Consider the following 23,531-nt stretch of genomic DNA (forward strand, 5'->3'; position numbering starts at 1 on the left):
AGTTTTTAGATGTCTTTCTTGAGTTTACAGTTGCACCAACACAATTAAGGTCATACAACAACTTTTCCGTTTTTAATGGCAGAGGAACACCCAAGGTTCCTTTGCCAAATTTTCTGCATGGGCAGGCACCCGAGTCGAACAACCGCCCGTTAAGTCATATGAACAGCTTCCTCACCTGAAGAATTCTACACCACAAGCAAGGTTTTGAACCTCCATCAATGCGAGTCAAGTGATGGCCTGTCACTTGAAAAGTAGTTGATATGTAGAAGAAGAATTTTTGCAGATGCTTTACCTAAACAAGATGGTCATGATGACCCTGAATCGCTCACCCAAGTAATATGAGCCACGTTTCAAATGGCAAACTGATGCTAAAATTAAGAAAGTAGGTAGTATTCATGGTCACTGAATGTCAGTTTTAAGATCGGCGTGCAAAACTGTACATGTCTTCCAAATTTAAAGGCTTTATCTTGAAAAACATTAAAGTAGGTCAAGGTCACAGTAAGGTGACTCCTAATCACTTGGAGTCATCAGGTAATTATAATTAAACAGTCTAGTAAATATGATCTGATAATTTTTGAAGTATTTTTTCCTAAATAACTCGTATAACACGAGACCCTCAGGGTGGGGCCTCTTTTCACCCCTGGGGCATAATTTGAACAACCGTGTTAGAGGTCCACCAGGCAATGCTACATACCAAATATCAAAGGCCTAGGTCTTGTGGTTTAGACAAGAAGATTTTTAAAGTTTTTTCCTATATAAGTCTATGTAAAACTTGGGACCCCGAGGTGGGCCCTCTTTTCATTCCAGGGGCACAATTTGAACAACCTTCAAAAAGGACCATTAGATGATGTCACATGCCAAATTTCAAGGCTCTATGCCTTGCGGTTTTGGACAAGAAGATTTTTAAAGTATTTCCTTTTGGCTACCATGGCAACCAAAGTTCTGCATGGAATTCAATTCTTTGAACAATTTTGAAAGGGGACCACCCAAGGATCATTCCTGTGAAATTTGGTGTAATTCTGCCCAGTGGTTTTCCAAAAGAAGATTTTTATTAGAAAATGTAGACGGACACGACGGACACTGAGCAGTCACAAAAGCTCACCATGAGCCTTTGGCTCAGGTGAGCTAAAAACAGTCACTGAACACAAAGTGCATTTAGTGTTTATTTTATTTAATGTATGTATGTACAAAAGTATACAAAAACTATTGCACGATATCCAGGTTTGAATCTGATTTATTACAAACATGCAATCATTAATTTTCTGCATACACCTTTCCCATTCAAGTGACGCCACTAAAACTCTTCTGAAATATTCAACCACTAATTTCTAACAAACTTTAACACTGTTACATGGTCTATTACTTATTCTGGAAGTACTTTCCTGTATATAAGTCCAGTAAGAAATCACCTTTGCAGTGTACTTGTGAATAAAGCAAAATTTAACACTGATTTGCAAATTAATCGTCACTATCTTCAACAATACACCAAACCAAAAAATTCTTAGCAACGATGTAAAGCTGCTATCCAATCGTAAAGTTAATGTGACACAAAAAATGTCTGTTCTACAGTACACTTGTCCTTTCAGGTTTTTGTAAGAAATAAATTAGGGTAAAATCTAAGTCCTTCTTCAGAATCATCTCTACATACGCCTCCTACCCTCTCTGTTAGTAGTAATCTGTAAAACATAACAAGGCATATTGAACAGTTTCATTTTCTCTCAAATTAGAATATTTTCTTAACAAGAGGGCCATGAAAGCCCTGTATTGCTCACCTGACCTATTGACCTAAAGATTATCAAGATTAACATTCTGACCAAGTTTCATTTAGATATGGTCGTAAATGTGGTATCTAAAGTGTTAACTAGCTTTTCCTTTGATTTGACCCAGTGACCTAGTTTTTGACCCCACATGACCCAGATTCGAAGATGACCAAAAGATCATCAAGATTAACATTCTGACTAAGTTTCATGAAGATACAGTCATAAATGTGGCCTCTAGAGTGTTAACAAGCTTTTCCTTTGATTTGACCTAGTGACCTAGTTTCTGACTTCACCTGACCCAGATCTGAACTTGACCTATAGATCATCAAGATCAACATTCTGACCAAGTTCCATTAAGATATGTTCATGAATGTGGCCTCTACAGTGTTAACTAACTTTTCCTTTGATTTGACCTGGTGACCTAGTTTTTGATCCTACATGACCCAGATTCAAACTGGACCTTGAGACCATCAAGATTAACATTCTGACTAAGATTCATGAAGATACAGTCATAAATGTGGCCTCTACAGTGTTAACAAGCTTTTCCTTTGATTTGACCTGGTGACCTAGTTTTTGACCCCCGATGCTCCTATATCGCACTCGTCCAAGATTTTATTGAGGGTAACATTCTGACCAAGTTTCATTAAGATTGGGCCAAAATTGTGACTGCTAGAGTGTTTACAAGCTTTTCCTTTGATTTGACCTGGTTAAGATTGGGCCAAAACTGTGACCTCAAGTGTTAACAAGCTTTTCCTTTGATTTGACCTGGTGACCTAGTTTTTCAACCCAGATGACCCAATATCGAACTCGTCCAAGATTTTATTGAGGGTAACATTCTGACCAAGTTTCATTAAGATTGGGCCAAAATTGTGACCTCTAGAGTGTTAACAGTCAAATTGTTGACGACTGACGGATGGACAGACACAAGGTGATCACAAAAGCTCACCTTTGAGCACTTCGTGCTCAGGTGAGCTAAAAATGTGACAGAATAATTGCATTTTGTGAAGATGTTCTGAACTGAAGATCAATTTTTGTTGTGTATACCTCTCACTAACGGAAGTATAGGTCATACGGTGACTCCATATTTTCATGTGTCCCTTCATCTGGTGCCCCTTTAGGCATTATTTCTAGCAGGAGTAGGTAGTACCACCAACCTTCCATAAGCCAGCTGGATGGCTTTCTCACAATTAAGACTTCTACACCCAGAGCAAGGTGAAGGGCAAGTGATCTGGAGTCATCAGCCTTATCAACATGGTCACAGAGGTCCCTTACATAATTATCGAAAACTGCTCTTAATCCACGAAAGAAACACAGAATACAAAATAACAAAGGTAACATTAAGAGCTGATCAAAAAGGGAAGAGCAGGACTTATGAACTCGGCACAAACCTTTCCTTAGACAATATCACAGACAGACCAATAAGCTGGGCTAGTTCCTCTGCCGTCAAAGATCCTTTTTCTTCCACCTGCAATATAAAATTTTCATGAACCTTCCATTAAGTTTAATCAAATTTTAACTTGTTTATATTTGATTGACGTCTGTACCTTAGTCTACCCTGAAAAGGGTTTGGGCTTTGACTAAGCAGTGAACAAACTTGTTAAAGCCAAGACTACAATAGCAGAAATCATAATACATTATTACCAAGATACTGCTTGATATTAGCATGCAAAACTTTACACAAATTTTCTTAGCTGAAAAAGGGCCCTAATTTGTATTAAATTCAACCAAGAGTTATCTAACTTAGCTGTATTATTGTGTTTCATGACTAGAAAGTCTTGTGTGAAGTTTCAACCCAATATATGTAATTGTTACAAAGATATAACTTGCAAGCAAAAGTTTAAACAAGGTGTGCCATCAATGCCGACAATGACACCCCAGGTGAGTAGTAGCTCTCACCATTCTCCGAATAGTCGAGCTAAAATGGAAATTATTTTTATTGGATAATACATTAATTGTCCTACTTTAAAGTGCATTTTATGAATACTGAACTGTGTATAAATATGCTGGGTGCAGTAGTTCCATCTGAAGTGAAGGAGAGCCTGATTTCAGCTTCAGATCTCTAAATTTTCGAGGCCCTGAACTACCCTTTATCAATATCTAATCCCAAACATTTGGTTCAGGTGAAGTAAAAATACTTACAGCACTTGTTGTTTTCTTTATAACCTCTTCTTCACTATGTGTAGATGACTGTAATACCTTCACACCACTATCAAATGTCCGAAACCTATCAAAGACATAATGTTTATCTACATAGAGACGATGAACAATAATAAAAGCCATTAGATGAAATAATTGAGCCGTGCCATGAGAAAACCAACATAGTGGGTTTGCGACCAGCATGGATCCAGACCAGCCTGCGCATCCGCGCAGTCTGGTCAGGATCCATGCTGTTCGCTTTTAAAGCCTGTTGGAATTGGAGAGACTGTTAGCGAACAGCATGGATGCTGACCAGACTGCGCGGATGCGCAGGCTGGTCTGGATCCATGCTGGTCGCAAACCCACTATGTTGGTTTTCTCATGGCACGGCTCAATTATAAAAGCCTTAACATCCATTCAGTGTAAAAACCTTTAAATTGCATGTTTACATCAATGTACTATATTTCGGTAGTTTGACCACTTCAGTGCCAAGTGTTTATGTAACAGTTCCTACAGCTGTGTCAGAGGTTGACAACAGGTTACATGAATTGGAAAGATAACAGCCAGAAGACTACTGTTAATGTTTTATCTATTTTATTGCATTTTATTGTACTGGAACAGTAAAAGTGCACTAATGGGAAAAAGATATTTGAAGAATTATCTACTTTTTTCTGTAGGGTCAGTAAAGGCAGTCAGTTTCCAAGCAAAGGTGTTTACAGAAAACTTTTAGAAGGTCCATCTAAAGATGCAATATATTAAGTTTGCTGAAGTTCTATTCAGTGGTTCATGAGAGATCTTTTCAAGGTTTTCTAATTTAGCATTGGTTGTCCCTGGAATTATTTGAACTGGAACAAGAGCTGTCTCCACAGGATGACACATGCCCCCGATGGCACTTTGAATGAATAGTTATGGCCGATGTTAGAGTTTAGGACCTTTGAGCTACGGACCTGGGTCTTGCGCGCGACACGTCGTCTTACTGTGGTACACATTCATGCCCAATAATTTTAAAATCCATGCATGAATGACAAAGATATGGACCGGACACGCCCATCAATGCACTATCATGAAATATGACCTTTAACGTCTAAGTGTGACCTTGACCTTTGAGCTACGAACCTGGGTGTTGCACGCGACATGTCGTCTTACTGTGGTACACATTCATGCCAAGTTATTTGAAAATCCATCCATGGATGACAAAGATATGGACCGGACATGAATGCACTATCATGAAAAATGACCTTTAACGTCTAAGTGTGACCATGACCTTTGAGCTACGGACCTGGGTCTTGCGCGCAAGACGTCGTCTTACTGTGGTACACATTCATGCCGAATTATTTGAAAATCCATCCATGGATGACAAAGATATGGACCGGACACGAATGCACTATCATGAAAAATGACTTTTAACGTCTAAGTGTGACCTTGACCTTTTAGCTACGGACCTTGTCCTTGCGCGCAACACGTCGTCTTACTGTGGTACACATTCATGCCAAGTAATTTGAAAATCCATCCATGGATGACAAAGATATGGACCGGACACGAATGCACTATCATGAAAAATGACCTTTAACGTCTAAGTGTGACCTTGACCTTTTAGCTACGGACCTGGGTCTTGCACACGACAAGTCGTCTTACTGTGGTACACATTCATGCAAAGTTATTTGAAAATCCATCCATGGATGACAAAGATATGGACCGGACACGAAAACTGCGGACAGACTGACAGACCGACAGACTGAGACAGTTCAAAAACTATATGCCTCCCTTCGGGGGCATAAAAATGTCCATGTAAGTTAAGTGTTACGTAACAGTTACTATAAGGACCTAAAATTTATGCAGATAATTCTAGTCGAAAATCTGTATCTCAAATTCCAAGGGATTGAGCGTTTTACTTCAAGATAACCGAAATTCGACTTAAAATGATATTTTGTGCTTGTGTTGTCCGAAAAATGACTTGGAAAAACAGGATAACAGGAAAATTGAGATAAGTAGTTCAAGACATCGAGTTTCAACTGTACATGACTAATAAATCTGTTTTCTGATAGATCTGCACAGCTGACTTGATAATCTTATGCCTGAATGACTCAGTTTTAGAAAATCTAAGCAGTAATTTTAACCCCCGCAGTAAATACAGTAAATGGACGTGATTTATGTACCTAATTGGCAATCTCAGATATTCAAACATCTCACAAGCATTGAGTAAATCTTCCGGTGACAGCAACTGAAATACAAACAATTGTTTCTGATTACTTGTACTGCCAAATTATTATGACCGTTCCTTTGGGACTATTTTCTCCGATATCTAAGTTCTGTCGATAACCAGAATCAAATGGCAACAAACTAATCAGATTTCCGTTTATTTCCTTTTTAAATGTGACAATTCATGACCTCATGAAATAGCAGTTTTAAGTGAAACCATGAAATTTTATGTCAAAGATATTCAATGTTTTTACCATTTTAACCATTTCAAGGGGAAAACTCCATTTCTCTTGAAGAAATTTAAGTTATTAAAGAGAAGGTAATTGATCAACATCTAGTATACTCTATACTTAGTGATTTTTATGAGGAAATGTTTCTGTAATAATCTAAAAAAAATTGAGCTTCTTTTGTGAAAGCAATATGTATTACGCATCCATAAAAAAAACATGGTACTTGTTTGCTGTGATCCAGCCCAGGATTTCAGAAGTCGTTATTTATTACCGGTAATAAGTGATTTTTCTAATAATTTTCTTTTCTCTTACAGTCAATAATATTGTGGTGAAAAATACAGGTATAGAAAAAGCAAACTGGCATTAGGGCTTATGTTAAAATATTTCTTAAATTACACTTAACACATTTCAGTAGTTAAACTATTACTGAAAGAGACTCTTGTGATATTTTATCTTTTTACATAAAATGCGTGTTCAGATTTAGCGTTGTTTTTTTTCAGCATTTTATTTTTCAGTCATATCAATGACAGTGTCTACTTGTAGCACTGAGCACAGACACAGACTCACAATATGATACCCCACCAAGTCACATAGTACTAATACCAGGATGACCAGTCCTAGTACTATCCTCTAAATGCTGAGCATCAAGCAAGGAAGCTGCTTGTACCATTTTTCACAATTTTTGAATGACACAGCCAGGAAGTTAACCCATTACCTCCAGCACTTGAAGTGGGCCCTCTACCACCTAGGCTATAGAGATGTTTATCTAACTCCTTGTTGAATGCAATACAAATTTTTGCCCTTTTTCAGCATAAAAAAATTAGTTAAGTTTTGTGTACTGGCTAGGGTCCTACAACCGGACACTTTTGGAATATTTTTCACGATAACTCGGGAAATAGATATATCTAGTCGTTAAAATTTCACGTGAACAAAGCTAGGTTCTCCTCCCATTGTTTTAAGGTCAAAGTACAGTACCATGTTTATGGACAGCGAGTTGTCACTCTTGGTTTTCAATTTACGCTCAGCATTAAATTTAACTTTACTTTCAACCAAGGGAAAGTAGTTGTACAGTGTGAGTCATAGAATTGTACAAATTACCTCTCTTGAATTGATAAATTTGATCGTATCTCTCCCGACTAAATCTTTTAAAATTTCACTTTTCGAGGAGGATATTTTGATATAAAATGTGTTTGAGGGTGTATTAAAATCATGCACTATATTATCAAAGCTGTACTTCCCCCGTTTAAGTGTTTACTAAATGTCTTGTCTGCTTACCTAAAATTTGCATGGGGTCTTTAGATTTAAAGGCGGGACCCTACAGAAATACTGCGCATGCGCACCGCGCCACTGCCGACTTCCCCCAACATGTAAACATGCTTCGTCAGTGCAGACGAAATGAAATGTAGCATTTCTTGTAAAATACTTAAATTTATCCGTTGTAACTTCGTTGTGTTGTTGAAAATCAAGGGTCCATTTGATCGTAAACAAAAAAGCAAGACCAAAATAAAGTGTTTACGGGACTGTCCAGTTTGGTAGTCATCTGAATTTGATGGTCGCCAGCCAGTACAACTATCAAGCTGTACCTCAGTAATAACTATATGTATTGATTTAAACTTCACACAAAGCGTCCTAGGCATCAGACCTACTGAAATAACCAAGAAAGATAACTTCTGCTTGAATTTTATGTACAATATAAGACTTTTTCAACTTCTTAAATTCGGTTAATGTTTCGAGTTCATCTAACTATCAAGCTGAATCTCAGTAACAAACCAAAGCCGAGATCAAACAAGAGCTGTCTCCATAGGATGACACATGCCCCTGATGGCACTTTGAATGAATAGTTATGGCCGATGTTAGAGTTTAGGACCTCTGACCTATGGAGCTGGGTCTTGCGCGCGACACGTCGTCTTACTGTGCCACACATTCATGCGTAGTTATTTTAAAATCCATGCATGAATGACAAAGATATGGACCGGACACGCCCATCAATGCACTATTATGAAAAATGACCTTTAACGTCTAAGTGTGACCTTGACCTTTGAGCTACGGACCTGGGTCTTACGTGCGACACGTCGTCTTACTGTGGTACACATTCATGCCAAGTTATTTGAAAATCCATCCATGGATGACAAAGATATGGACCGGACACGCCCATCAATGCACTATCCTTTAACGTCTAAGTGTGACCTTGACCTTTGAGCTACGGACCTGGGTCTTGCGCGCGACACATCGTCTTACTGTGGTACACATTCATGCCAATTTATTTGAAAATCCATCCATGGATGACAAAGATATGGACTGGACACGCCCATCAATGCACTATCCTTTAACGTCTAAGTGTGACCTTGACCTTTGAGCTGCAGACCTGGGTCTTGCGCGCGACACGTCATCTTACTATGGTACACATTCATGTCAAGTTATTTGAAAATCCATCCATCGATGACAAAGATATGGACCGGACACGAAAATTGCGGACAGACTGACAGACCGACAGACAGACTGACAGACCGACAGACGGTTCAAAAACTATATGCCTCCCTTCAGGGGCATAAAAATGTTTTGGTAGGGACATTATTGGCAGATTAGTCAGACACAACAAATACTTTTTCTATGCTGGGCCTAGTATCAAGAGAAAGATCTGCAGCTTTAAGAAGAATACCTCCATCCCTCTTGCTCTGTTAACCCTACAATATACATCAGTTAATGTCATCATCCCACCACACTCCTGAAACAACAGTAACAACATGGGTAATATATGTAGGAAATATGTATAAATAATAGATGGAAAACCTATGGTCTCACTTTAGAACCCATTGAAAACAATATTACTAAAACGCATGGGCATTATTTATAATACTTTATCAGCCGTTTCAACATAATGTAATATTCATGGATTAATTTTCAATGATAATTGGACCTCATCAATCCACAAGTCATATCAGTACTAATAGGCAGACTTTCTATTTATCTTATCTTTACAATTTGAAATCCACAGATTCACATCCCTATGAAATTATCATTTTTGCCAAAACCACAAAAAAATTCAGTGCTCAAGAAACTAATTGATTTTGCTCTATTTAATATCTACATTTTATTTCAACACTTATTGTATCTGCACACAGAGTTGTGCAAAACAGATCCTACAAAACTTGTTGTACAGTTTTTAACCCTTATCATGCTGGACACGACTGATTCTGCCTCTGCAACCAGTGTAGATCATGATCAGCCTGCACATCCATGCAGTCTGATCAAGACCTGCACCGTTCGCCATTCAGTCAGTACCTTTTTGGTAAGCACCCCTTTTATCAGTTAATTAGGGTTAATGAACCTACTAAAAATGACTACTGTAAGCTGAATACAAAGTCAGAGTCAGAGGTCTCAGAAAGAAATATACTAATTTCACCAACAGATCATGAACATTTGTGGTTCTGTAAACAGAATGTCAGCCAGAATAAACATTTGGCATAGTTACTTTAATAGGTTTATCTAGCACTTTGGCAAGTTCTCTAGCTAATTCATGGTAATATTTGTCCCCAGTACCATGGGTTTCCCTTGTCACAGGATTTGGTATACCCATGCTCAGCAAATAGGCTTTAAACTTTACAGTCTGAAAAAGAGAGAGAAAAAAGATTCATACACTCAAACTGTATTTCTTTCAAAGTGCTGTAACACAGTCTAAGATAGAGCAAAATAAAATTAGCATTGCATGTACAATGTATATTTTTGAATTTATATCCTACATACTTGTATACTAAGCACAGAGGAATATTTTCCCAAATAAACATCAGATGATCTTTGTTTTTTGGGGTTATTTTTTTGTTGCTTATAACGCCACACCAACACAATTACAGGCCATATGGCGACCTTAACCACTCAGTCACGGAGACCCCTATCAGATGATCTAAACCTTCAAAGGATATACAATTCATGTCGGTCATTTAACTATGGAAAGAGGCCTCCATGGCCGCGTGGTCAAAGTCTCTTACATCAAATCACTTCTCACTACTGTGGGTTCAAAACCTAGCTTGAAGTGTAGAATTCTTTCATGTAAGGAAGCCATCCAGCTTGCTTACAAAAAGTTGTTAGTTCCACAAAAATGCCTGCCCATGCCTGGAACAATGTGCAAAGGGGCACACTGAGTCTTCTTCATCCACCAAAAGTTAGAAAGTTGCCATATGATGTAAAATTGTGTTGAAGTGACTTAAAACCCAACAAAAACTAAAACACTGGAAAAAATACCAAATTCAAGTTTACTTTAAAACAGAGAAACCTCTCACATAAAATTTAATCAAAGAAATCTAAGGATTTGAATATATTTGTAAGATGAATGACATCTTTTCAGGGACTACCTGGATGGATAAATCAATGTAATTAAATACCAATGCACAATTATATTCTCATATAGTTTGTCCATAAGTTCAGAAATCAACAAATACATGTCCCAAATGAAATAGCCAATTTGGCCAAAATCATGAAATTTTATGGTACCATACAAATACATTGAAAATTTCTAATACTGATGTTTGGGGGCGATTGTTTCAAATTTTATTCCTTTATTAATGATACTGATGTTGTTTACTTGTTTTTGTTGTCATTTGTAGTTTTTCTCTCTTCTTTAATACATGCAACTGTCTGTTGAATGCATTTTTAATATATATTCATTATATAATGTTTGGGGTTTTTTTTAGTAAATAACTGTGAAATTCTACATGTATTTATACATGTACTCTTTTGTTGTTTAACATTGTTAACTGAAGACCATGCTGAAAATACTGTGAAATCATTAATATTCGTGGGGGACTAATTTTCGTGGATTTCGTGGTTGAGTCATTCGACGAAATTTAATCCCAACGAACAAGTAAAATTCCCTTTATTTTATGATCAAAAGTTGAAATCAATGAATTCATATCCCCACGGAATTGCCATTTTGACCAAAACCATGAAATTTCATGCCCACGAAATTAGATGATTTCACAGTAAGTATGCATGTCATATCTATGCTATGTACACTTTGCATGTTAGCTCCATTAATTAAAGATTTTATCATTACATACTGACAGGATCTAAAGTTTATTCCACCAGTAAAAGCTACATACATGTATGACAAAATTACAGACACAATAAATATACTAAGAGTGTAAAAATACCTCGTCCTCTGTGATTTCACCTTGCCTGTCCTTGATCTTGGACACTATAGATTTTGACAGTGTCACCATTTCTTGTGCCTTAAAGCAAAGAAAGAAGAAAGTTGAAAGCAAGATGTAGAATAAATACGTAAACTAAATCTGCTTTCAAAATCTGAGAGAATTCGGTCACTAGCCATCTATAGTCCGACTGAAGTGTGATCGAACTGACTTTAGTTTGGCTAAAGGGACATCATCAAGTTTCTCTGGTTAAACCAACCCAAATCAGTGGTTCTTATATTTAAAAGATGGCGGAAAAATGTAAGAAACGTGAATATGACAAATTCAGAAAATTATTAATGTGAAAATTAAAACTGAACGAGTAAATCAAAGGTGATACTGATTTTATAAAAGGCACAATAAAACATGTTGCTTATATGAGTAAAATACTGCTGGAAAAAGGATGAAGTATCACTTGGCTGCTATCTTTAGTAAACAAAACATACGAAAGTACCTTGGATCAAAAACATGCCCAGTCACAGTTCCTGTATCACAGTCTGGCTGCAGATCAAATTCACTCACTATGTTTTGTTCAGTGGAGGTATTTTAAACTCCTGAAGCCATTTAAATTTTACGTTATTATCTCCCTTTTTCTCCTACACATAGATATCAGAGCAAAGATGGCTATGTAACCTACAAACTTACCTTCCCCATGAGTTTCTTGAGATCTTGAAATGACTGGTTGATTGAAGAATCTGTTTGCTTCTGTTTCTGTTGTATAGATCTTTCTATTCCAACAATCCCTGGGCGATGACGGCCTCCCTACAGAGAATATTCAAGTTCTAAGTTTACCATTTACTATTCAATTACTCAAGGCCTTCACAGTGTTTATTGTCTGATTTAACAGTTTCAAAGTTAAGATGCAGGAACTGAACTACAATAGCATCAGCCCTAGTGGTTAAATAGCCAAGTATCTGAACTCATTAGGAAAAAATTCCTGGATACACTACTGGGTTGAGACCTGACAGCTAGAAATAACAGTATCAGTAATGAAATATGACAATAACAATAAGGAGGCCTGTTGGTACATAAAACATCATGGCGATCTTCCATTTTCTATACAAATGGTGTATTAAACAACACGACAGACCTGAGATTTAGATACTTGTTGATGTACAGGACAGGTGTATAAAACAACATGACAGACTTGAGACTTAGACACTTGTTGGGGTACAGGAGTATAAACAACAAGACAGTCTTGAGACTCAGATACTTGTTGATGTACAGGACAGGTGTATAAAACATGACATACTTGAGATTTAGACACTCATCTGTGTACAGGACAGGTGTATAAAACAACATGACAGAAGTGAGATTTAAATATTCATCAGTGTACAGGACTGGAGTATAAACAACATGCCAGACTTAAGATTTAGATACCTGTCAGTATACAGGACTGGTGTATAAAACAACATGATAGACCTGAGATTTAGGAACTTGTTGGTGTACAGGAGTAAAAACAACATGACAGACTTGAGATTTAGATACTTGTTGGTGTACAGGAGTATTAACAAGTCGGAGTATAGGTGTATAAACAACATGACAGACTTGAGATTTAGATACCTGTTGGTGTACAGGACTAATGTATAAAACAACATTACAGACCTGAGATTTAGATACCTGTTGGTGTACAGGAGAATACACAACATGACAGAGTTCAGATTTAGACACTTGTCGTTGTATAAGAGTATAAAACAACATGACAGACTTGAGATTTAGACACTTGTCGTTGTATAGGAGTATAAAACAACATGACAGACTTGAGATTTAGACACTTGTCGTTGTATAGGAGTATAAAACAACATGACAGACTTGAGATTTAGACACTTGTTGTATAGGAGTATTAAACAACATGACAGACTTGAGATTTAGACACTTGTCGCTGTACAGGAGTATAAAACAACATGACAGACTTGAGATTTAGACACTTGTCGCTGTACAGGAGTATAAAATAACATGACAGACTTGAGATTTAGACACTTGTCGTTGTACAGGAGTATAAAACAACATGACAGACTTGAGATTTAGACACTTGTTGGTGTACATGAATATAAACAACATAACAGACTTGAAATTTAGATACTCGTCGGTGTAAAGGACAGGTGTATAAAACAACACGCCAGGCTTGAAATTTAGATACTTGTCAGTGCAAAGGACTGGTGTATAAAACAACAGGACAGACTTAAAATTTAGACACATGATGGTGTACACTCTGCAGGTGTATAAAACAATATATCACACTATTGTGGACATTTGAAGGAATTCTGATGCATTAAACCTAGCAATTTCAGACTTCAATACTTCTAGGTGGACTGGCATATTATACAATGTGGCAGACTCGAGATTTCAATATTCTCTACAAAATATTTTTTAAATCTATCTGTATTCTTTGATAATAATTACCTGAGCTCCAGGTCTTGATGGCGGAAGTACTTTTTCTTCCCATTTCTTCTCTTGTAACATCTGGTTAAAATATCTGAAAAACTGAACACAGCAAAGCACTTTAACCATTATTGATGTTAAGTAAATACACCATATTGTTGACAATGATATAAACTCTAATTTTTTTTTTAAATACTGAAGTTTAAATATACAATTTTAAACAACAAGAAAATAATGGCACATACCTCACCATAAATAGTGCCTGGTGGGGGATGTACAGGTAGATGTCTTTAAAGTGTTCTACATAGTCAAAGGAAAAATGACCAGGCAACAAAGTTTGAAAAAGAAACTTTTAGTTATATTTGTTGGGGTCACCTGTTATATTTTTCTTCAAAACCATCATAGGTCCTAATAAACTAGGGTGTTTTATTTTAAAAATATTTGTAAAACTACAGCAATCACTTCATGTGATTAATATCTCGGATGCTGCTTTGGTACCGGGAAAGTAAAAAGTTGTGATCATGACCTTTGACCTTCATGTTTGACCTTTGAACTAGTGACCTGCATTGTTTGTTTTGTTGGGTTTAACGTCGCACCGACACAATATTATGGGTTATATGGCGACTTTCCAGCTTTGAAGGTGGAGGAAGACCCCAGGTGCCCCTCCATGCATTATTTCATCATGGGCGGGCACCTCGGTAGAATCACCGACCTTCCGTAAACCAGCTGGATTGCTTCCTCACAAGAAGAATTCAAAGCCCCGAGTGAGGCTCAAACCCACATCGATGAGGGGAAAGTGATTTGAAGTCAGAGACCTTAATCACTCTGCCACGGCAACCCCGATCTGGGGTGTGTATTCTGCATGTTGTCTTGATGAGGTTAACAAATAATGCCAGTTTTATGAAAATCCTTCAAGCAGTTAAGCAGATATGGAGTAAACACACTTTAAGCAATGTTATCTTTGACCTCTACAGGTGACTTTGACCTTGGACCTATTGACCTTGGTTGTGCGCTCTGAATGGCATCTTGGTAAACAAATGTTAGTTTTATGAAAATCTTCAAAGTGGATTAGGCATTTTGGAGCAGATACGAAGATAAGCTATATGAATTCTGATCTTCAAGAGTGACCTTGACAGTGAACCTAATGATCTGTGTTGCATGTTCAGCAGGTCATATTGATATGTAAGTAACTGATGTTAGTTTCGTGAAAACAGTCAAAATAATATGGAGCACACTATCCAACCTTTGACCTCCAAGTGTGACCTTGACATAGGTCCTGGTGACCTGGGTTGTGCGCTATGCGAATCTTCTTGGTGAGGTTAACGATTGATATTAGCTTTATGAAATTATTCCAAAATGTTAAGAATAACCGAGCAAAAATGGCAGACAGATGGAAAGGCTGATGGACATGTGCAACTCCAATAAAGCCTCCATGTAATTTATATGTGGGGGTATAATGCCATACAGAATCTGGTTCCACCTCTTGGTGACAGTTCACAAGATGATTGTTTCTCTGTATTGTTTCATATTTACTGTTAATTTTAAATAGTAGACTTTTTTATTAAAGACATTTTACTATCTTTAAATATACATGTGACTTACCTCTGGAGCGCCACTTTCCCTGAAGGACAGTCTGATATAGCTGTGTTTACTGTAAGATATAGGTCCCGCTGGATGGCCTGGCACAGGCTCTTGTAGATGTACAATAATCTTTGCACTGGAAATCAGAGATATAATATGAAATTTTTGTCTTGCAACACATAAACATACTAATATAGTTTCACTCTTAAACAAGGTCAAATCTGTACCCCAGAGCTAGCAAAAGTATGGTTAGACTGTGTCCAAATGAAAATATTTATTAAATGTTTCTTTTTGCAGATTGATTATCGAAACACAATAATGACATGCATCCAATATATCTTATAGAGGGATGTTTTTGTTGTGGTGTAAGACAGAGGTATCTTTCAACCAGTGAACACTGAACACAGTATTTTCACCAGTGAAACAGCCATTTTGACAAATATAAGATCTGGTGTTCACAACACAAAATCTTAAGATATTAAATGTAAAACAACCTATTTTTTCTTTTTTAATTCATTTCTCTTCAACAGTTTTAACCAAAACTTTTACCCACGTGGGGCCCAAAGCAACCTTTAAAATATATATATTTCATGCTTACCAGTGGATAACTGAAGAATAAAGGTGAATTATATTAATTATTTTGTAATTTTCAGTTTTTGTAATTTTTCACTACTACATGTGTACGGAACTACACTTGACCCCGAAAGAATATGAATTAAAATTAACCAGAAATTCTTTCCAAAATGTATATCAATAAAGATACATTAAATAATAGTTATAGTATGTGTGAGAGTGTGTTACCAGGATATATCAGAGCTAGGGGTACATCGAGGGTATTTTTCTCTGCACATATCGTCGAGGCCGGTAGGCCGAGACAGATATGTGAAGAGAAAAATAACGAGATGTACCCCTAGCTCTGATATATCCTGGTAACACACGAGCACCACATATTATAACTGTTTTATCGCATAGTTTATCATTAAAATTTATATATTATTTTCATTTAAATTTGTTTATTATTATTTTTACTATTTTGATTCCCTTTCTGCGCCTCGCTGACTGAAACACTAAAACTTTTGTTTTAGAAAATGTGTTCCCCAGATAAAAGTACCCAACAAATTTCTGCATTGGTTTTAAATCTTTTCATTTCATTGGCCAGACATATTGTAAAACTTGTTGTTTTGTTTGTAAAAAAAATCAAAGAAAAAGAAACATTTGAGAAATCTCAGAATTTCATATATTTCATGTATTTCTGAATTTGGCAATAACTATCAAGTTTTTTAAATATTCTAGTTTATTTATTCTTTTACTTTATAAATGTAGGTGTTTGTGACAATTCTTTCTCTGTGAACTGTAAATTGGAGCTAAAATCATCTTTTCTTTGAAAGGAAAAAATTATACTCCCTTGATAGGACCTCAATAGAGAAAAAGTGTTCCGATATATATCGGAACAGTTTTACTGTGCTGATATATATCGGAACACTTTTTTTCTTATGAAACTCCATAGAGATTTCCGTGTTGATATATATCGCAACAGTTTTGTAAGATATCAGCACAGTTTTGTAGTAATAATGTGTGTTACTATGTATAACATGCTGCAAAGATCAAAGGAAAATTGCCGCACTATGCGATAAGTACATAAATACCAATAAAATCATAAAGGCATGCACTCGTTGACCACCATATTACAATATAATAGAAGAATTCTCAAAATCTAGAAAAATAATTCAACTTTTCTACATATTAAACTCATGATGTCATGATTTTGCTTATGACTTTACAAGCAATAAGCGTTATGTATAATTTGATAACAACAATTGAAATGACACAAAATAAAAAGAAATTTTGCTTGTTTCACATGACTTTTTTGTAAGATCAAAATACCTTTCACTTTTGAACACCAGAATTTTAAGTTTTCATTTGTGGCTTTGCCAGCTCGGCCACTGTCGAAAATATTATGTCCGGTGTTCACTCCAGGAAAGGTTTTTCGAACTTACACTGAAACAAACAAATATCAACTACTTCATATTTTTCCCTGTGAAGTTATCAGATATATGTATTGTTATATTTTAATGATTCACAATGAAAAAAAAAATAAAATTTATTTCATAGGTTAGAATAAATGTATTTAATTCTACAGAAATTTTCAAAAGTTAAAATCTGCGAATTTATATTCCATGGAATAACCATTTTTGCCCTAATTTTGAGGCCACAAAATTAAATACATTCACAGCATATCAATCAAAGATTTTCAATGAGCTACAGCCCTATCTATTACCTCTTTGCAAATCCTGATGGTTGTTCCTCTAGATATACAACAAGTGATAATGGTATACATAAAGCCGATGTCTGAAATGTAAATATCACTGGTGGAAAAATATACTGTGAAATCATTAATATTCGTGGGGGACTAATTTTCGTGGATTTCATGGTTGAGTCAATCCACAAAATTTAATCCTAACGAACAAGTAAAATTCCCATTCATTTTAAGTTCAAAAGTTGAAATCCATGAATTCATATCCCCACGAAATTGCCGTTTTGACCAAAACCACGAAATTTCATGCCCACGAAATTAAATGATTTCACAGTACTACATTACGGAGGTAAGAGTACAATCATCATTCTAATGTTTTTGCCAATTTTCACCAATGTTATAGAATTGTGTCCTGCAGTATAAACTTTTATTAAGCCAAATGTTTCATTACTTTGGAGATTATACCTTACTGCGAATCAATTTACCTAAACTACCTGATTTTTTATCTTTCAAAGGAAATGAAAAAACACACGAAGTAGTTCTAATAAAATGTTGAGAAGGCTAAAAAGATCACTCGGGTTAAACTTCAAATTGCTGCATTTCCCCCGAAAATGTTGTAAAATCATTACGTCATAATTGTCAATATCACACTTTTAGTCTAGTATCTCTCAGAACAAGCCGTAAAATTTTAAGTCAAAAGCACTGACTTAAACCAACTTGTTCGCATTTCTAATCTTGTCCTCTCAAAATATGCTGAAGCAGCTATTTTTGTGTAAAGTTATTCTAAGATTTTTTTAAAGTATCTGTACAAAGAACAATAATAATGTGTGGAAATGGAGTTGCTAGTAAATGTCTGTAACACTTGAAATGACGAACGTATAATCAACATTCTACAAAATCAAGATTTTTTACAAATAATGTATATCAGTATTCAATTCTTTCATCATTTTTCAATATCAGACAAGCATTCTAAAGCAAAATCTATTAGAATATTACACCTAATTGTGAATGAGTGGGTTTAAAATTGTGTCGATATAAAACAGGATTAAGTGACTTTAACAATGAGAAAATATAGAACAAAATGCAAAATATTAAAAAAAAAAATTTACGCATACCTTGGCATGGCTATCTCTCCATAGCAACCTATGACTTGTAAGACTCAAAACACCACCAACAAAATTGGTCTGAAAGACAAGGCAAAAAATAAGTAAAATAAAATTTCTTTTTTCTGATTTAGTCGTTACTGCTAAGTAAAATGGGCCAAGACAGCCCTAGATCACTCACAATTTTTTACAGCTGGCTTGAACAATTTTGGTATAAGGTCTGGTCACATGATGAAAATGTCTGAAATTATTCTGAAATTGGGTCAGCCATTTCTGCACCTTCCTAAAATCTATGAGCTATGAAATATTTACACAGAGGAGTATAATATTGCTTAAAAACTGCGACTCAAGTGTTGAGGTTATTATGAAATCCGGTATGTTTAACCCTTATCCTGCTAAACTTTTATAATGGACTGGTCCATCATTCAATTTGGGCAATACCATTTATTATTCGAAGGGGTGTTTACTGAAAATTTACTGACTGAATAGCGAACAGTGCAGACCATGATCAGACTGCACAGATATGCAGGCTGATCTTGGTCTGCACTGGTCGCAAAGGCAGAATCACTTGCCACCAGCAGGCTAAAGGTTAAAAGTAAACAATAGTAATAAGATATTTAGATGATATTCTTTCATCTTTTTTATTAGCTTATCTCACTCTGCGGTAGCATCTCATTAAAATTATTTCATTACATTATTATAATTTTGGGCCATTTTTAAATGCATAATAACACCCAGGGAAAAAAAATCATAATAACAAGTGATCAAACAATATCTTAGGGGTAGTCCTAAATACAAGACCTGTCACAGAAAACAGTGTGCTCTCCTATTTCGATACTGGATAGTGAAACTCGGCACATCTGAGGAAGCTGGAGCTGTCACTGGAGTGTTTTATGACTCCAATGTGAAACAAGATATTGGACAATAGCTTAAGTCTATGTCAAATGTATTAAGTAATAACAGAGCTAAAGATAAAGGGTACCAAAATATCTAACAAGTATAAAACAGACATAATTCATGCAAACTTTCTGCAACAGTCATGCACTATATGTCATATCATGTCACTTATAATGTGAAATAATTACTTTTAAGTTTGAATCAAATATATTTAGTAATAACTGAGATAGAACAAAAGTACATCACTACTTGAACCTGAAATTCTAAGTAAAATTAAAAAAGGGGGCATAACTCATAACATATTGGTGCTAACATTGTGGATCTTGTCTCATATGGCATGGGTGATGATGAGAAACAACCATTTTAAGTTTGAATCAATTCAATTTTAGTAACTTAAGAGATATTATGTCCGATATGGTGAAAAAGCACCAAAATTAAACTGAAACTGTAAGCAAAAAGGGGGCATAATTCATGAAATATAGGCACAAAAGTAATGGCCATTGTGTCATATGACGTGCGTGATTATGTGGAATAACTATTTTAAGTTTGAATCATATCCATTTGGTAATAATAGAATTATTGAACACAAAATACTTTAAGCATTTGAACACAGTTCTAAGGACCTGGTGTTTGCGAGTGTTTTCCAGTTATGCAAAAATAATATAAATATCTATAATATTTATTTCTAAATAGAAATAAGCTGACAACAAATATGTCATAAAATACTAATAAACATTTTGAAAACAAGTAAAGGTAGCCCAGGGTTCTCGGAAACGCCGAATTTGGCGTCCCCATAGGCATAATTGGTCTCAGTATACGAAAATCAATGTTTATTAAAGCTTGGGAGTCCCTGGACACAAGTTTCTGCAGTGGGATGCAAAGTTTAACTCTGTAATTAATTGTTTACAAACGCCTTCAAATACACAAGGTTTGACTTTGAGCGATATTAGTGGGCAGAGTTACTTGCTTGTCATCGGTTGGCGCGTATAGCCAATCAGCACTGCCCGTTTGCCTTACACCGCGAGACATGGCAGCAAGTGTCTTACCTATGCAAATAACATGTGATTGTGTGTTTTGCATAGGTGACAATCGCTGATGGATAACTGATAGTTTATAAAGTGTTTGAAGTAATTTCGATTGTTTACTCACATACTACTTACGGGGCAAAATTAAAAAGCATTTTAAAACAAGAGTGCAAGAATGTCACAATATACGCCCGTCACAGCAAATTTCTTTACTCTAGCACCTGTATTTGCAAATGGAATTTTAATTTTGTGGTTGTATAGTAATAACTGTAGGTTTGTTTTAAGTCTACAAAAATCCTTACCAGTAAGATACCTAATACACTAAAATTGGAAAGTAACATCTATGTTGTACCACAGAAAAGTGGTCTTGGTTTTTCCCTACGGTCAATTATAAAAAAGTTACAATATAAGTTATTTATAGTAACAACTAAGGGAAGTTAATCTTTAAAAAAAAAAAAAAAAAAAAAAAAAAAAAAAAAATTGTAAGTCCTCCGAAAAATCTTTACCAGGTAGAGACTGGTCAAAATACACCTCAAAATTGGATGTAGCATGCATGTTGTACTACAGAAAAGTGGTCTCGATTTTTCCCTACGACTAGTAATGAAAAAGTTACAATATAAGCTATTTATAGTAACAACAACGGGAAGTAATTCTAAAGAAGGGAACTGCGCATGACACTTCGTCTCATGATGGTGTATAATTGTGTCAAGTTACATCAAAATCCCTCCATGCATGAAGAAATGCTTCGGACAAAGTCATTCTTGTATCTGACCTTTGGCCTCTAAGTGTGACCTTGACCTTAGACCTAGGGACATGGTTCTTGCGCATGACACTATGTCTCGTGGTGGTGAACATTTGTGCCAAGTTATATCAAAATCCCTCTATGCAAGAAGAAGAAATGCTCCGGACAAGGTTTTCATTCTTGTATCCTTTGACCTCTAAGTGTGACCTTGACCTTAGACTTAGAGACCTGGTTCTTGCGCATGACACTCCGCCTCATGGTGGTGAACATTTGTGCCAAGTTATATCAAAATCCCTCTATGCAAGAAGAAGAAATGCTCCGGACAAAGTTTTCATTTTTGTATCCTTTGACCTCTAAGTGTGACCTTGACCTTAGACCTAGGGACCTGGTTCTTGCGCATGACACTCCTTCTCATGATGATGAACAATTGTGCCAACTATCATCAAAATCCCTCTATGCATGAAGAAGATATGCTCCGGACAAAGACATTCTTGAATTTGACCTTTGACCTCTAAGTGTGACCTTGACCTTAGACCTAGGGACCTGGTTCTTGCGCATGACACTCCGTCTCATGATGGTGAACAACTGTGCCAAGTTTCATCAAAATCCCTTCATGCATGTAGAAGATATGCTCCGGACAAAGTCTGTGGACGCCGCCCGCCTGCCGGGGCATTCCCATAATACGTCCCGTTTTTTCAAACGGGCGTATAAAAAGTTAAAGTTAGTCTTAATCATAATTCTTTGAGTAATTTTACAATGCTCTTGATGTGGCCTTACCTTAAGTATTTCTCTGCAAAATTTCAATCAGTTTCAAATTTTGTTACAATGCCGGGTCAGAAAACATTGTTTGGTATAGGGGTGAAAAGAAATAAAAATGATGCAAGTGAATCCTCTGACTCTGAGATAGATAGCGACATGCAAAAATGAGATGAAATGTTCTGTGCATTATTGTATTCCAGAAAAGGGCAAATGTTTTAATGCAATGTTGCTAATAAATAATAAAGTTGTACATTTCACCTATTCTGTCTTTACCTTTTAAGCTCACCAAAGCATTACTGTAATCACTAAATGTTGCTAAATAACTTGTTTTTCTTTTCATGTGGGGCGTTAATTTACATATCTTAAAAATTCCCGGATCAGCCCCAGCATCAATCATAATCAGTGACGCCATTTTGATGTGTTGTCCGAGTTGTTGACATTATCTATCTATAAATACTGCATGACACCCTTGCGAGTATTTTATGCACGTTCTCGGGGTACGTACGATGAATGCCGGTCAGTCGAACCGCATCTGGATTAAGAAACGGCGGACCACGTCAAAATTTTCCGGTCATGTCCGTCGGACCCACTAATTTCCGCAAGTCTGAGTGGGATCGAACTGTCTTTCGGACGAATCTGTCTGTCAAGCATTCCGCCACTGTACCCGGCATGGACTTTATCTGCCATGACACCTCATTTCAATACGTACCTTATCTTCTCCATCATATAAAGCAACCCCAGTCTGGCTTGTAACATGAATTTCTCCAAGATCAGCTGTTGTTTCACCCCACTGAAATCTGTTCATGTTTACATTTGTAATTCTTGGAAGTGACGACAGGTGGCACTCTGAAACTCATAGTTAAATTTCGTTATGTGCCGTTCTTGTATCTATTCTCCATATACCGTACTGTACTGGCCCTTGAAATGGATATGACGCCCCAACTTTTACTGCCCCGGTAGCAATTTTTGTAGGAGGAGCCCATCAAAAAACAACACTTATTTATGTTGTCTGTCAGCTAAAAATAGCTCGTTTTCAATGATTCACAAGCAAATGTAAACAAATCGTAGTTGAAGAAGAAATATAAACTTGAATTTATTGGTGGTTACTAATTACTACTCTTGGCCTCGTTCAATACTGATACATTTTGGCCATGCGTGGGGGAGAGGGGGAGGGGGGACGTTAAAAAAAGTGAAAGACTATCAGATTTCGCAAGCTACTCAGTCCACCTAGTACCCCCCTGACAGTTGGTGATAAAAAAGAGGTGCAAAACCTAACACCT

General features: G+C 36.3%; 1 protein-coding gene across 1 annotated transcript; it reads right to left on the reverse strand.

Moving 5' to 3' along the window:
* Positions 1-1,150: 1,150 nt before the first annotated feature.
* LOC123557193 (vacuolar protein-sorting-associated protein 36-like) lies at positions 1,151-23,116 on the reverse strand. Its single transcript, XM_045348507.2, has 13 exons — positions 22,961-23,116; positions 18,841-18,909; positions 17,750-17,820; positions 15,493-15,607; positions 13,912-13,992; positions 12,154-12,270; positions 11,473-11,550; positions 9,798-9,932; positions 8,985-9,050; positions 6,053-6,117; positions 3,900-3,984; positions 3,149-3,225; positions 1,151-1,676 (listed from the first exon to the last, which is right to left on the reverse strand). Exons 1-13 carry the CDS (start codon positions 23,054-23,056, stop codon positions 1,583-1,585), a joined length of 1,149 nt encoding a protein of 382 aa, XP_045204442.1. The 5' UTR covers positions 23,057-23,116; the 3' UTR covers positions 1,151-1,582.
* Positions 23,117-23,531: the final 415 nt, after the last annotated feature.

Source organism: Mercenaria mercenaria, chromosome 5 (assembly GCF_021730395.1).
Source record: "Mercenaria mercenaria strain notata chromosome 5, MADL_Memer_1, whole genome shotgun sequence".
NCBI classification, from domain to species: Eukaryota; Metazoa; Mollusca; class Bivalvia; order Venerida; family Veneridae; genus Mercenaria; species Mercenaria mercenaria.

What these genes read in the sequence shown, in the direction of transcription:
- LOC123557193 (XM_045348507.2), bottom strand. Translation starts at nt 23,056, where the DNA reads ATGAACAGATTTCAGTGGGGTGAAACAACAGCTGATCTTGGAGAAATT. An exon ending in GGAGAGATAGCCATGCCAAG is followed by an intron (nt 17,821 to 18,840) that starts GTATGCGTAAAT and finishes TTTACATTTCAG; the next exon opens with ACATCGGCTTTATGTATACC. An exon ending in TATCTGAGATTGCCAATTAG is followed by an intron (nt 3,985 to 6,052) that starts GTACATAAATCA and finishes TGTCTTTGATAG; the next exon opens with GTTTCGGACATTTGATAGTG.